The sequence below is a fragment of the Hevea brasiliensis genome, chromosome 2 (assembly GCF_030052815.1).
Source record: "Hevea brasiliensis isolate MT/VB/25A 57/8 chromosome 2, ASM3005281v1, whole genome shotgun sequence".
NCBI classification, from domain to species: domain Eukaryota; kingdom Viridiplantae; phylum Streptophyta; class Magnoliopsida; order Malpighiales; family Euphorbiaceae; genus Hevea; species Hevea brasiliensis.
The window spans coordinates 104,936,662-104,950,703 of record NC_079494.1 but is presented as its reverse complement, the minus strand read 5'-3'; the positions used below and the strand labels follow the sequence as shown (position 1 = coordinate 104,950,703).

Genomic DNA, 14,042 nt, shown 5'->3' with positions numbered 1-14,042 from the left:
AATCTCACTGGCAGAGGTTGGAATTAAGAGAGCTGTGTAGGGGATCAGCTCCCATATATATATTTGATTAATGTGACACATGGGTGTATGAGTGCTCCAAATTATTCTTTGTGTAAATATTATTTGAACTTGATTGAATATGTTGATATATGCTGCATTTCATCCTTAGTGATGCATTAGCTCTAGATAGTTATAAAAATTATATTTAAAATCAATATCTTACTCTATGAGTCGAACTTTTACTCTTATTCACCCTATTTTTCTAGGCTATAGGAGGGTTTCATTTTCAGAATAATCTACTTCCTTTCTCGCAAGTTTATCAGCAGCCGTTTCTTGTACTTCGTTTCCTTGATTTAAAATTTAGAACTCTGCATGTGCTAGAAATATTATATTTGACATGAGAATATAAAAGATTATTTGTTTTGAAATTATAAACCTATATTTATGCATATGTGATTGAGCGGGATAAATATATATCTTGGATAGGGGAGCTGAGCTCCCATTTGATATATTTATTATATTGAGGATTGTAAGAGTGAGCAAAACTCTCCAAATTTATTTATTTTGTCATCATAAGTCGAGTGAGCTAAAACTCTCCATTGGTTAGTCTAGAAAATGGGTTTTAGATATGGGCTTTATGGTTGGGCTAAAATCAATTAGACTTACTATAGGTTTTGGGAATCTTATGTTGACTTACATTCTAATACCAGTCCTGCCTATAATTTGGGTCGTGACATTTTCGTTTGGTGAGAAGATGCAAAACCTTGATGAAAGTGGAAACTCGTTGAGTTCCTGAGTTGGCTTATAAGCCATGAATGAGTCACCAAAGGGCTCTGCCATCTCCTTCGTTTACTGTTTTCTGTGATGCTTTGATGGTTTCTGCTTTTCCTTGGCTTGGGGTATTGTTTGACCGTTGGTAGCCTTGAAGCTGGAAGATGACATTTATTGAGGGGTCTTGCTCTTAGATTAGGGAAACAAGCAATGCATGGTGACTATTGTATGGGAGATCCTCTATTTTCGCCAGGTTTTTTACTTCTTGAAGTTGTCTCTGGAGATCGACCATGGTTGCTTTGATTAGTGGCTCTTTTGTGCCGCTTCTCTTTTCTTTTTTGGGTCTGATTATTTATGTTGGATTCCATTTACAAGCTAGAGTTTTTACTTTGGATATGGGCTTGTCTTTTGGGTGGACTTCTTTCATTGGGGTATTTATTTTAGAATCCTTATCTATTGCTTTTCCTTGCCCTAAGATATTGTTCGACCATTGGAAGCCTTGAAGCTGGAAGATGACAATTGTTTGAGAGGTCTTGCTCTTTGGTTAGAGAAACAAGCCATGCTGGCGAATACTGTATGGGAGATCCTCTATTTTCGCTAGTTTTTTGGCTTCTTGAAGTCGTCTCTGCCGATTAACCATGGTTGCTTTGGTGAGCCGTTTTTGCTTTTCTTTTCTCCTTTGGGTTTGATTGTCTAGGTTGGATTCCATTTACAAGCTCAGGTTTTTACTTTGGGCTTGGGCTTCTCTTTTGGGTGGGCTTTTTTCATTAGGATTTTGTTTTAGAATCCTTATCTTGTATTTGGGCATCATTTTTTTTTTTTAATTTGCTTAAATCTATGAAATATCTATTGAAAAAAAAAATTGGTTGTGTGTACTAGGCCTAAAATCAAAGTATTAGAGATAAGATGGTGCAAGTATAGAAAGATGAGCAGCCAAAATATGCCCAAGGCATTAAGAGATGTAGGCCAATTATAGACTTGGATTTCTGGAATACTCTTGAATATTCACCTGATTATAGACTATTTCATCATAATTTGTTACAGAAAGTGTCTTTTAATGAATTACCGGAAAACTTCTTAGATATTGTACCAGGCCCCGCACTAGAAACTGTCATTGTACCTTCCTTTCTGCTCTTGATTGGAGTCACAGAAGGTTCAGGGCCTGGCTGATCTTTTTCTGTTCTTGAATTCTCGATTCTTCCAATGATGAAATGGCATATGCAGCCGCTGCCACTAAAAGTTGCTCTCTCTATTATATTGGGGTCATAATCTTGAGTCGTATTCCAGGAAATCTGTCTCTTGAACCAGTTCAGAAGTCTCTTCTATTCTGCTAAATCCACCATTGTTATCTTGGCGGTGGCTTCAAGGAGAGATAAGAATGAGTAAAAAGTTGATTACGTTCTTTGAAGGATGACGTTTTCTGGCTGGGCAGGTATTATTCTTTCTGTTGCTACCAGGACCTTCTGAGCTTTGCTTCCAGAAAATCTCACCCGAACAGATGGAAAAATGGTGAGTCCCATGTGGGTCCTATATAGTGAGAGGTAAGAGTATTCATGGTACATACAATAGGTTGCACTGAATAAAAATAAAAAATAATAAAATGTCACCAAGGAAGTGCTACACTCAACTGCTAGTTTGCTGAATAAATACTTGAGCAAACACCAACTCTGAAATGTTAACTTCCTGAACAATTTCCTTGGACCTAGACCCCTTTGTGACCCTGTTTTATTTGAAGGATAAGAAACCAAGGGAAAGAGGAGGTTTGCTGTAGTTGGTCATAGATGAATATGATTCACATGCAAAGCCTGGTTTGGATCTTAATGGTCTACTTTGTCAAGAAAAATATTTCTTTCTCTATCTTGAGTTGTGATGCTTCATATTTAAACCTTTCCACGGGTTTCTACTTTGAGAAGTACTTGAGAATCTTGCGTGGCGACTCTTCAATTTTGAGAGGTGGAAAATGGTTTTTTTTTTTTTTGGACCAAAAGTTCTCATCAGAATTTATTCTTTGGACCAATGAGGAACATTCAAGAACGATTATATAAGAAAAGTTCGGTCAAATGATAATTACATCCTATTAAAAAAAGCCTAAAATTATACAAAAAGGACTAGGAAATGAATCTTCTAAACACATGCAGGGGCATTGTAGTCTCTTAGAAGTACAAAAACTATTGAATCCGGTGCAACAGTAATGGGCAAAGAAGGGTCGACAAGTTTAGGATTCATGGGAGGAATATCAGATGAATCTGTAAGTACCAATGGACTTCCATTCAGTAGTACCACATTACTTCGGATATTGCCATTTTCTGGTGTCAAATGGTATTCTTCGCTCTGTGTTGCACCTCCAGGAGAATTTTCATCTGGATTTTCATCATTGGAAAGAGCAACATGGAAGGTAGTGGAGTTTGACAGGTTCATGAGAAGCAGAGAAACGCCAGGCTGCAAGAGATTGATTGAAATTTTGGTGTTCAGGAATAAAAAATAGTCCAATAATAACAAAATCTTGCATATACCTTTCGTTTTGAACAATGGGAATATGCTCTCAAAAATGGGGATCCAACACAATTTGTAGCAAGCACTTTCTTTCCCATGAGACGATGCCATAGAAGTGCACTAAGACAAAGGAAAAATATGCAGAAAGGACAAAGAATAAACGAAAAAAATCAATAACAGGTGCTCGCATGAAAATGCAGTTGCAGGCTTAGCCTGGTAGTGAATGCATCTCTAAATTTATACAAAAACTCAAACTTGAGTTCAAGTTTCTCCCCACCTTCATTTGAAATGAAGGAAAGAATGAAAAGGAGAAAAAAGCTTATGTGAGTTTCTAAGGGTAATACCCATAATAATTTGGATTTGGAATGAAGGTAGTAGTATTGAGAAGACCATAGTTTCCTCCAACAAGAGATTGTCTGCAGAAGACCTTGTGGTTGAAACTTGATGAAATGCCAAGTTGGTCCAAATACCTAATTTTCACATGGCAAGAGCACGGAAACATTTTCTTAATTGTCATTTTCTCTATTTGTTGTGTAAATTGTCTGTAGATACAGAGAAAGAGGCAAATTAAATAGAAGTGGTGATTTTACCAAAACCCATCAGCAAAGGAATGTGACACAATCTTGCTTCCACTGTTATAAGCTCCACCTCCTTCCCCAACCCATGCTCCTGTCCAAGGCCCAAATTTCTTGATAGTTGATGAGATGTAGCCATATACCTGTGCTATTTGGTCTAGGAAATGTGGATCGTGAACCTTCTCAATAAGGGTGGGATCATCACCTACAATTTTTTTTTTTCCACATAAAATGGGCAGGTGGTTACATCATTTTTCTGAAACCAAAAACTTCCTTTTTACAACAGAAGATTGCATTAATTTAACTTCATTTCTACAAACAGAAGATTGCGTTAATTAACGTATATATACCTGAACCAAGATTGTAGATATGGTGGGTTAGTCCATCGACCACCCTTGGCCCTGAAACATGAAGATAGGTTTTAAACCATTGCTCATCAAAGAAACCACCTGGACCCAACACCTTTGGCTGTGTCCTGGGATCTGGATACAATTTTTGCACAAGTTTCTTTAGCACAATCATGTCTTTGCCATACCGTTCAGCCCCCACCTTTGCATCTACCCCATTTGAGCACAATTCATTTCCTGATCTCAAGAGAGAAATTGAATTTCATTTTATAAAAATTGGTATTAATTTAAAAAAAAATTAATTAATTACCTAATTCATAGGAATCAATCTGGTATCCTTTTGAGATAGAGTACTTCATAAAAGCAAGAGCATTTTGGGGATTCCAAGCACCAACCCAAAGAATTGAGCCATTTTCAGCAGGCCTTTTCCTCCCAACAAGTGCATTTAATCCAAAAGTGATTTTAGCTCTGCAATAATGATCAAAATAATAATAATAATAATAATAATAATAATAATAATAATAATAATAATAATAATAATAATAATAATAGTTTTCATGCAGATTTTAGTTGCTGCTCTCTGAGTCATAATTTGTGTTCATGCAGGTATGTGTACGTACCTTGTTTGGTTAGAGAAGTGATTTAGTTGATCCCATCTTTCCATGGTGAGACAACCTGCACTGAATCCCAATAAGCCATCTTTTCTGGGCTGAAAAGGGAGGCACCTTTTGAATCTTTCATTTCCTACTTGGTACACCAACTGATCTTGCAATGAACCTCCAATCCTGATTCTTAGAGGATTAAATGCTACAATTTTACCAGAATCAGGAACCTTAATTAGGATCTTTAAAAAAAAAAAAACTGTAATTCAAGACGTTCAAATATGGAAAATATTATTGAAGAAGAAATTTTAATTTCTTTGTTTATATAACAGGTAAAAAACAGACATCATATTTTATTTTTATTTCAATTTCCGAAGCAAATCAAATTAATAATAATAACTCACCCTTAACAGCATTTGACAAAATGTTGTTTTTCAAATCCTGTAGAATATCAGAAAGCTCAATAATTTTTCAAACCCTGTAGAATAAAACGAAAAAGGAATAGAAAGGAGGAAAACAATGAGGGAAAAGAGAAAAACCAAAGTGAAAATTCCAGCCTGCCCCCAAGGACATTGGTCATAGTTGCATTTGGAGGAAGGCCACAAGTCCAACGTTGCACATATAAAATTATCATCAGTTGAGGCAATGGAAGCTACCCCATTCACTGTAACTTTGACATCATCTGCTGCTAGGGTTCTTAATGTACTAGTAGAAAACCATGATACCAGAATGCAATGTAGTGCAAATTCAAGGTGATTCATTCTTAGAAAATTACAAAATAGAGGATAAGATGCATATATGGAATTGCCATTGTTTTTATAGTATTATCATTATCCAAATTTAGGCATTTTCTAAATAGTATTTTAACACCAATGAATCTATCTTAATTTAGAAACCCTTATGTCTATTTAATTCGATTTAACATTGTCATTTCTTTTCAATTACAATGAAAGATTAATATCTCTAATGAGTTATTTTCAAAATAAAACAAAAATAACAAAAACAAATTAAGGAATAATATGAACTGACAATGAAGAGAGGAATAAAGATTAATTAAATCCAAATCCTTTAATTACAGCTTAACGTAAAAGACAAGAGAAAATGAACAAATTGAAACTAAAAATCCAAATCCTTAATTAAAAAAAAAAATAAAAATAAAAAGAGCAATCTATTCTACTCCTCTAAGCACATGCAGGAGCCTTGAAATCTTTAATGGTGACATAAACAAAGGAATCAGGAGCAATGGTGATTGGAGATGAAGAATCAACATAAATAGGCTTCATTTCAGGGATGTCTAAGGAGCTTGTAAGCTTCAAAGGAGTCCCATTCAGTAGCACCACATCACTCTGAATATTCCCATCTTTAGGAGTCAAGTGATACTCTTCTCTTTTCTCTGTTCCTCCATAAATATAATTCTTGAGCTTGCGACTGCTTGGATAGAGATTATCATCATTCTCAACAGTAACGCTGAAGGTGGTTTGGTTTGACATGTTTATTAGAAGTAAAGCAATTCCAGGCTGCATTTAAAACAAATAAACTTATAAATCCTCAGACAGAATCAGGAAAACAAATTTGAAATCACTACGACTATAAGATTACCTTATTCCTGGAACAGTGGGAATATGCTCGCAAATAAGGAGTAGTATTGTGAGTGGTAACCAGCACTTCCTTCCCCATCAAACGATGCCATAGAAGTGCACTAATATGCCATAGAAATAAATCAATAAAAAATGGAAATAAGATTAGAAAGATCTAATGTACATAGATTGAAGTATGAGATATATATACCCATAATAATCAGGATTTGGTATGAATGATGTGGTATTAAGGAGGCCATAATTTCCACCAATAAGGGCTTGTCTACAGAAAACTTTATGGTTGAATGTTGAAGTCATACCCAGTTGGTCTAAGTACCTATTTCACATATAAATTGGTGTTACATAACTATTAAAAAAATAAAATGTAAAAAAAAAAATTATTAGAGGAATTAATAGTCCTAACCAAAATCCATTGGCAAAGGTATGCGAGACATCCTTGCCTCCACTGTTAAAAGCACCACCAGATTCCCCAACCCAAGGACCTGCCTATGGAGCAAATTCGTTGATGCTAACTGAAAGGTCTCTGTATGTCTGTGCTACTTGGTCCAAGAAGTATGGATCCTGAACCTTATCAATCAGGGTTTTATCCACACCTGCACCAAGGTTGTAGATATGGTGGGTTACTCCTTGACTAACATTTGGTCCAGTGGCCTCAAAAAAGGTATTAAACCATTGTTGATCATAAAAACCAGCAGGGCCCAACACTGCTGGTCTTGTTTTAGGATCTGGGTACAATTTATCCACTAATTTCTTCAATACGATAATGTCTTTACTGTATTGAACAGCATCCAGCCTTGCAGATACTCCTGATCCGCACAATTCATTTCCTGATGATATGATATACAATTAATTAGGGTAGAAATCTATTATTAATTAAAAAAATAAATTGAGATGTAAATTATTATTATTATTATTATTATTATTATTATTATTATTATTATTATTATTTAAAAAAAATTACCTAATTCATAAGAATCAATCTTGTGTCCCTGAAAAATAGTGTATTCCATAAGATCACGAGCATTTTTGGGATTCCAATTGCCTAACCATAGGTCTGAGTCACTGGACTTGTGCTTCCCAAACAGAGCATTTAACCCAAAAGTTAGTTTAACCCTGCAATCAAAATTTTAAACAGTTTTTTTTTTTTTTTCAAATAAGAAAACAAAATTTTATAATTTTTTTTAATTGAAAAATAAAAGCTTCATACCCTGTCTGGTTGAAGAGTTTATTAAGTTGATTCCATCTATGCATGGGAAGTGATCCTCTAGTAAATCCAAACAAGCCAGTATCGTTTCTCTTGAAGTGAGGGAATTTCTTGACAGCATGTCCAACTTGATAAACAACTTGATCTTGCAATGACCCTCCAATTCTTATTCTCAAATTACCAAAAGCTGTAAATTTTAAGTCAGATCTTTGACACCAAAAAAAAAATCATAGATAAATACCAAAAAAAAAAAAAGCCTTTACCCCTGATAGCATTAGCCAAAATCTTATTGTTCAAATCCTGCAAGCATGCGATGCAATCTTTAGTAAAAATATACCATTGAAAAGAGCAATTAATAGAAAAAACAATGAAAATAAATAAATACCAAATTAAGAATTCCAGCTTGGCCCCAAGGGCACTGTCCATAGTCACATTTGGTACTTGGCCACCAATCCAAAGTTGCACAAATAAAAGTATCATCTGTTTTGGCAACAGAGGTTACTCCTCTCACAGTAACCCTCACATCTTCAGCAGCTGCAAAGCACAAACAATATGACAGAAGAAAAATCGAAAGAGCAGAGAATAATCTAAGCTTAACCGTCGCCATTGATGTATATTAGATACAAACACGACAATATGACAGAATAGAGAGAAATCGAAAGAGCAGAGAATAATGGAAGGAGCAATGGATGAATGAATACAACAATGGCTTGGATATATATACTGAAATTTCTGGCGACAGCAAACAAATCTAAACTAACTACGTTGAAGAAATCTAAACCAACTAAAACTCTAAATTTCTTTCTGTCTTTTGGTGAATTGTGTATAATAATCTATGCAGGAAAGAAGTCTATATATAAATAGAGGTAGTAATTTATTTCTATCTTGTATATGTATTCATAAATTTATTTTTGCAGCTAAGACTAATTTATTTATTTTTCCTTATAAATATATTCATAAATTTTATTTCTTTATATTCTGACACCGTAATTAAGAGATAAATCATCCTCCAATTATATTTACGCCTTCTTACCGTAGGAGATAATAAGATTAATATAATATTTATTTATTCTATTATGTTTAGATTTAAACTTTAACATTCGTATTCAACCATGTCCATGAACGTAGTCTGCATACATTATTAAATTTTTATGAAATTATTTATCAATATATAATTCTATTTAATATTGTAGTAAGAATTTATTATTTTATGAATTATTTTCTTTTCTACACCATTATTGTTGTATATTGAAATTTTCATACATTATTATATTTTTTTCCCTTATTAAATGGTTTATTATTGCATACAATATTTTCCTTTGAACAATTGGATTAAAATTTTCAAACTGTTATATCTAAAATTTTTAATTTTGTGTGAAATGACCAAATTTTTAAGATTTGTCACAATTGAATCCAAAGGGTTATATTGAATTTGACAATTTAACATGTAAAAAAAAAAAAAAATTATGTATCTAAATATAAAATGTAAAAATAAATTCATGCCTTTTTATAAAGCAATTTGAAAAGAATATATAATTGAAAATAATGTATCCTACGTAAATTGTGATATCCATTTAATAAAATACATATATTAATTAAAGTAAACTATATATTAGCCACATTATCAATAAATCTTCATTTATAATTAAAATCTTTTTATTTTAATTAGACAATAAATTAATTGCAAATTAAAATCTCAAGAAAACAACAACTATGCTAATTAATAATAAACAAAAGAATTATAAGCATCCAAACTCTATTTACTAGTATTGCAAAGGTCTATAATCTTAAGGGTTTTGCTCAATCACGCTATAATACAAAAATAATTATTTTTTTTAAAGGTAAACACACACATATGATTCAAAGACAGGACACACCCTTAGTAAAATCGTAATAATTTTACTAATAATTTTACCAAAATACGATACAAAAAAACTAGGTCAAATAAAGTATTGTTAGACATGAACCTGGCAGAAATTATGTAAATTTTAATTAATAAAAATATTTTTCTAGTATAAAATTTTAATTAAACATAAATATAAAATATATTTTCCTTTTAATTAAATAATTAAATAATTAATGCAAAGTTAGTGTAAAAAGCCTTCCTTTGTCAATTGTGCATAACTACAAAGTTGAACCCCAGATTCTAACTTGAAAATACACGAAATTACAAGTATTTTTTTTTATAATTTTTTTATTTTTAAAAAATATAATTATAAAAAGTAAATGAATAAAATATAAATAAAAATAAATAAATAAAATATATAAAAGAATATGTAATTCATTTCTATACTATTTACTATAATAAATTATAATACCTTAAAATTTTATATATTTCATTTTGAATATTTAGATGGGCCTTGCCCCCCAATTTTTTCTGAAAAAAATTTTATACTCCAAAATAGGTGTATATAAATAAGTATGTCTCAGACTTTTTTTTTTTAAATTAGATATATTATAATTATAACACATTTTAAAATATTAATAATAATAATAATAATAATAATCAATAATAATAAAGTTATGGAGTTAAATATTACTATGTTAAAAAATATTGTAAAAGTGAACATAATGATAATAATTAAACATTATAAAGTGTGATTATCTATTTATAATATTTTAAAAATAAAAAATATTAAAAATAAAGATATAAAAAAGAAAAAAATTATAGAAAATGATGAGAGAACATATAAAATTAAAATGACATATGATTTACAATTTATTAAAAGCTTTATTTTTACCCTTTATTTTTGACATAGCTAAAGAATCGAATTATTTTTTGGTTAAGGGACCTTTTTTATTTTTGTCTTTCTTTATACTTGATTTGTTTCTTGAGCCAATTATCAGATATCCTTCTCATAATCTCCATTTTCCATTTATAGATTGGGATTTATAATTTGAGATAGTTAACTAGAAAAAAAAAATCAATTATTTTAGCTAGAATTTAAATATTTAATAATTCTAAATGTTGATCCTTTTATAAATGGTATTGTTGTTATTGTTTTAATACTAAATTATTTTTTAAAATATATTTTTCTTTTTATTTTAGTTTTTAATATTTTTTTATAAAAATAACTCAATGAATTTACGCTTTTATATGCTTTAATTAATAAACATTTACAATATATTTTTTTATATAATATATAGTAGGGTTTTAATTTATAAAGTATAATCAATATAGTATTGAAGTGTTTATATTGCAAAATCTTTTTAATTTAAAGTATGTGCATCCATGAGTTTGGGTGGCGGCGATAAAATATTTATATAAATATTATTAAATTTATATTACTTAATTTTTTTAAAAAATTAATTGTTTGAACTTATATGTGATATAGAACTGATTTGTTAAGCTTTATTTATTATTTAAAATTAATAAAATATATGATGTATAAAAAATAAAAATATTAATTATTATTTAATAAGTGCGTAATTTATAGATTTTTTTTAATTATATAATTGTTTAAAATTTAATCTTTTTATATTTAATTCTGAGTCCAAAAACATTTAATATCGTTAATGATTGGCAGAGAAATAACACTATATTTAAAATTAAAAATAACATATAAATCTTTTTTACTAATAAACATAATTATAAAATATTAATTTATCAAAATTCAAATCATGAAGCTTGCCCTTACAAACTATCTAAATAAAACTAGTCACTGAAACCACAGGTGACTCGCCAATCTGGCCAGCTGCCCCCCCACCAATGCAAAACCGCGTGTCGTGCTAGATATTGGTTGGGACGTCGGTCTTCTTTATTCCAACTGTCCACAGCTGAGATCAATGGACCTTCCTGCGTCCTTCCTTTTACTCTGCACTCGCCTTCATTTGGTGGGTATAAATACAAACCTCAACGCATCCCATCTCCTCACTACTACCACTCTTCTTCTCTTAATTACTACTTGCTTCTTTCTATATACATCTCATTATTCGGGAAATATATTATGACTTCACACAATTCATTACCCTTTTGTGCAATGTTGCCCTTGCTTCTTTCCATCTTCTCTTCCATGGCAGCCATTGCCTCTGGTAATTTCTACCGAGATTTTGATATCACATGGGGAGATGGTCGAGGTAAGATTCTCAACAATGGCGACCTTCTCACTTTGTCCCTTGACAAAGCCTCTGGGTCTGGATTTCAATCCAAGAATGAGTATATGTTTGGGAAGATTGATATGCAGCTCAAGCTTGTCCCTGGCAATTCCGCTGGCACTGTCACCGCTTATTATGTAAGTTTCTTTGTTGTTAAGGTTGCCTCAAAATTCGATGGTATATATGTTCTAGTGGCTAAATGCATGTACATTTGCAGCTATCCTCGAAAGGGTCTACTTGGGATGAGATAGACTTTGAGTTCTTGGGGAATTTGAGTGGAGACCCCTACATTCTTCACACTAACGTGTTTAGCCAAGGCAAAGGAAACAGAGAGCAGCAATTCTATCTATGGTTTGACCCAACTGCAGATTTTCACACCTATTCCATTCTTTGGAATCCCCAGCGCATCATGTAAGCATCCCAATATCAATCCAAACTACTTAATTTAACTTTCTTTTTGTAGTTTTGCATTCTGTGCTAAACAAACTTATCCAACTCTGTTTCAGATTCTCTGTCGATGGCACCCCAATTAGGGAATTTAAGAACTTGGAGAGCAATGGTGTTCCTTTCCCAAAGAATCAACCAATGAGGATTTATTCTAGCCTATGGAATGCTGATGATTGGGCTACAAGGGGTGGTCTGGTCAAGACTGACTGGACGCAAGCTCCTTTCACTGCTTCCTATATGAATTTCAATGCCGATGCTTGTATATGGTCTAATGGGGCATCTTCTTGCAACTCAAATTCACCCTCCACTGGTAATGGATGGCTATCACAAGAATTGGACACAACAAGCCAGGAAAGGCTCCAATGGGTGCAAAAAAATTACATGATCTATAACTACTGCACAGACAATAAAAGATTTCCCCAGGGACTCCCTCCAGAATGCAGCATCTCATAGAGAAGATTCGCCAATCAATACACAGATATTTTTGCTTTTTTACTTCTCCATTCTTTGATTCTTTGTTTGTGATATTCAATTCCTTTGTAATGATTGCAATACAATAACACTATCAAAATTTAAAGATTCTTATTTGTTTATCTACCTCGGATTTCTTACATTGTGCCAATTACACAGGGCACAGTTGGATAGAAACCTCATTATTTATTCCAGATGAAATAACTGAAAAATTATAAAAATTGAATAGGGTGCTTGAAGTAAAACAAGGTGATTGCAGATAGGAACAAAAACCTTGAGACCTATGCCCAGCCTCCTCCATCTCTAGAAACAACTTCAGGACACCCTCTCCATCTCCATCTCCATGAATTGCCAAACTAGAACTCATGACATTCCACCAAACTATCTCTGAGGCATTCCATCAAACATTCTCTTAGCTAAATCCAAATTCCCGAACTTTTCATGCATATCAATTAGACCCGTGCTCAAGCGGACACTTAACGGCAATCCTATCCTGTCCAAAAATCTGTGAATCCGAATTCCAGTGTCCAAAGCACCTAAGTGAGCACAAGCAAAAACGTTTGGTTAAAAAGATATCCTCATCTAGAACCATATCAGTCAACTGCATAAGCTTGAACATATATAGACATTCCTTGAAACGATTGGTTTGCCAATTTCCAGAAATCAAGGCACCCATATTCCTCTATCCTTCCCTGGAGCTCCATCAAAGAACAACCACTTTAGCATACCTGGAGATCATTGGCGTCCATGACACAGCTAATGGACTAGGAATTTCATCCAATATCTGTCTCGTTGGCTTCAAGTTATTGAACCCACAATTCACTAAAGTTACGGTACAATGTAATTAAATGTAAGAAATCATGTAATAGAATCAATGATGTAATGTAATGAAGCATCGCCGATTATTAGATACAACAAGAGTAATAAAAAATAGAAATCCTCTTTAATAAAAAAGTGGGTTCTCCTTATAATATGAAGAGTGAATTTCACGTCATCTTAAAAAATGGTAAATATGCACCGAGTGCACATAATTATTTCTCATAAAGCATTACTTTATTTAGAAATATATATATATATATATATATATATATATATATATATGTTGATGAAATATAATCCAATTATAATAAATTTTAATATATACTATTATTTTATTAAATATTATTTTAATTTAAAATTATTAATATTTTTATTATTACCATCACCACTACTACTAAGTTGTTCAAAAAAAAAACACTATTTTAGATGCAATTGATAATTTAGAAAAAGTTTTGTTATTTTAATTTTCTAATAACTAAAACTTATAAAATTTAACTTTAAATTATTTTTTAATACTTTTTAACTAATATATTTAAAAAAGTGATTTTCTTACCAACAGTTCTAGCAGAAATATCAAACAAACCTTAAGCAGTAATAGTGGTATTTAAATTGTAACATCC

General features: G+C 31.9%; 2 protein-coding genes and 1 pseudogene across 2 annotated transcripts; 1 reads left to right on the top strand and 2 right to left on the bottom strand.

Annotated features, from left to right (window-relative positions):
* Nucleotides 1–2,811: 2,811 nt before the first annotated feature.
* On the bottom strand, nucleotides 2,812–5,549 carry LOC110646183 (heparanase-like protein 2). The gene is made up of 9 exons (XM_021799543.2): nucleotides 5,328–5,549; nucleotides 5,193–5,229; nucleotides 4,807–4,993; nucleotides 4,497–4,654; nucleotides 4,190–4,423; nucleotides 3,855–4,044; nucleotides 3,609–3,734; nucleotides 3,285–3,384; nucleotides 2,812–3,210 (listed from the first exon to the last, which is right to left on the bottom strand). Exons 1-9 carry the CDS (start codon nucleotides 5,547–5,549, stop codon nucleotides 2,896–2,898), a joined length of 1,569 nt encoding a protein of 522 aa, XP_021655235.2. The 3' UTR covers nucleotides 2,812–2,895.
* Nucleotides 5,550–5,969: 420 nt separating this feature from the next.
* LOC131170620 (heparanase-like protein 2) lies at nucleotides 5,970–8,253 on the bottom strand (annotated as a pseudogene).
* Nucleotides 8,254–11,522: 3,269 nt separating this feature from the next.
* On the top strand, nucleotides 11,523–12,725 carry LOC131174161 (probable xyloglucan endotransglucosylase/hydrolase protein 23). The gene is made up of 3 exons (XM_058137276.1): nucleotides 11,523–11,822; nucleotides 11,903–12,096; nucleotides 12,192–12,725. The coding sequence occupies exons 1-3, from the start codon at nucleotides 11,538–11,540 to the stop codon at nucleotides 12,583–12,585; spliced, it is 873 nt and encodes a 290-aa protein (XP_057993259.1). The 5' UTR covers nucleotides 11,523–11,537; the 3' UTR covers nucleotides 12,586–12,725.
* The last annotated feature ends 1,317 nt before the right edge of the window (nucleotides 12,726–14,042 follow it).

Bases quoted from the DNA above. Each gene is read 5' to 3' on its own strand.
- LOC110646183 (XM_021799543.2), bottom strand. From the start codon at position 5,549: ATGAATCACCTTGAATTTGCACTACATTGCATTCTGGTATCATGGTTT. The intron at 5,230-5,327 runs GTTTTTCTCTTT...GATATTCTACAG, and splicing joins AGGCTGGAATTTTCACTTTG to GATTTGAAAAACAACATTTT. The intron at 4,424-4,496 runs GTAATTAATTAA...TCTTGAGATCAG, and splicing joins GATTGATTCCTATGAATTAG to GAAATGAATTGTGCTCAAAT.
- LOC131174161 (XM_058137276.1), top strand. From the start codon at position 11,538: ATGACTTCACACAATTCATTACCCTTTTGTGCAATGTTGCCCTTGCTT. The intron at 11,823-11,902 runs GTAAGTTTCTTT...GTACATTTGCAG, and splicing joins GCACTGTCACCGCTTATTAT to CTATCCTCGAAAGGGTCTAC. The intron at 12,097-12,191 runs GTAAGCATCCCA...ACTCTGTTTCAG, and splicing joins TGGAATCCCCAGCGCATCAT to ATTCTCTGTCGATGGCACCC.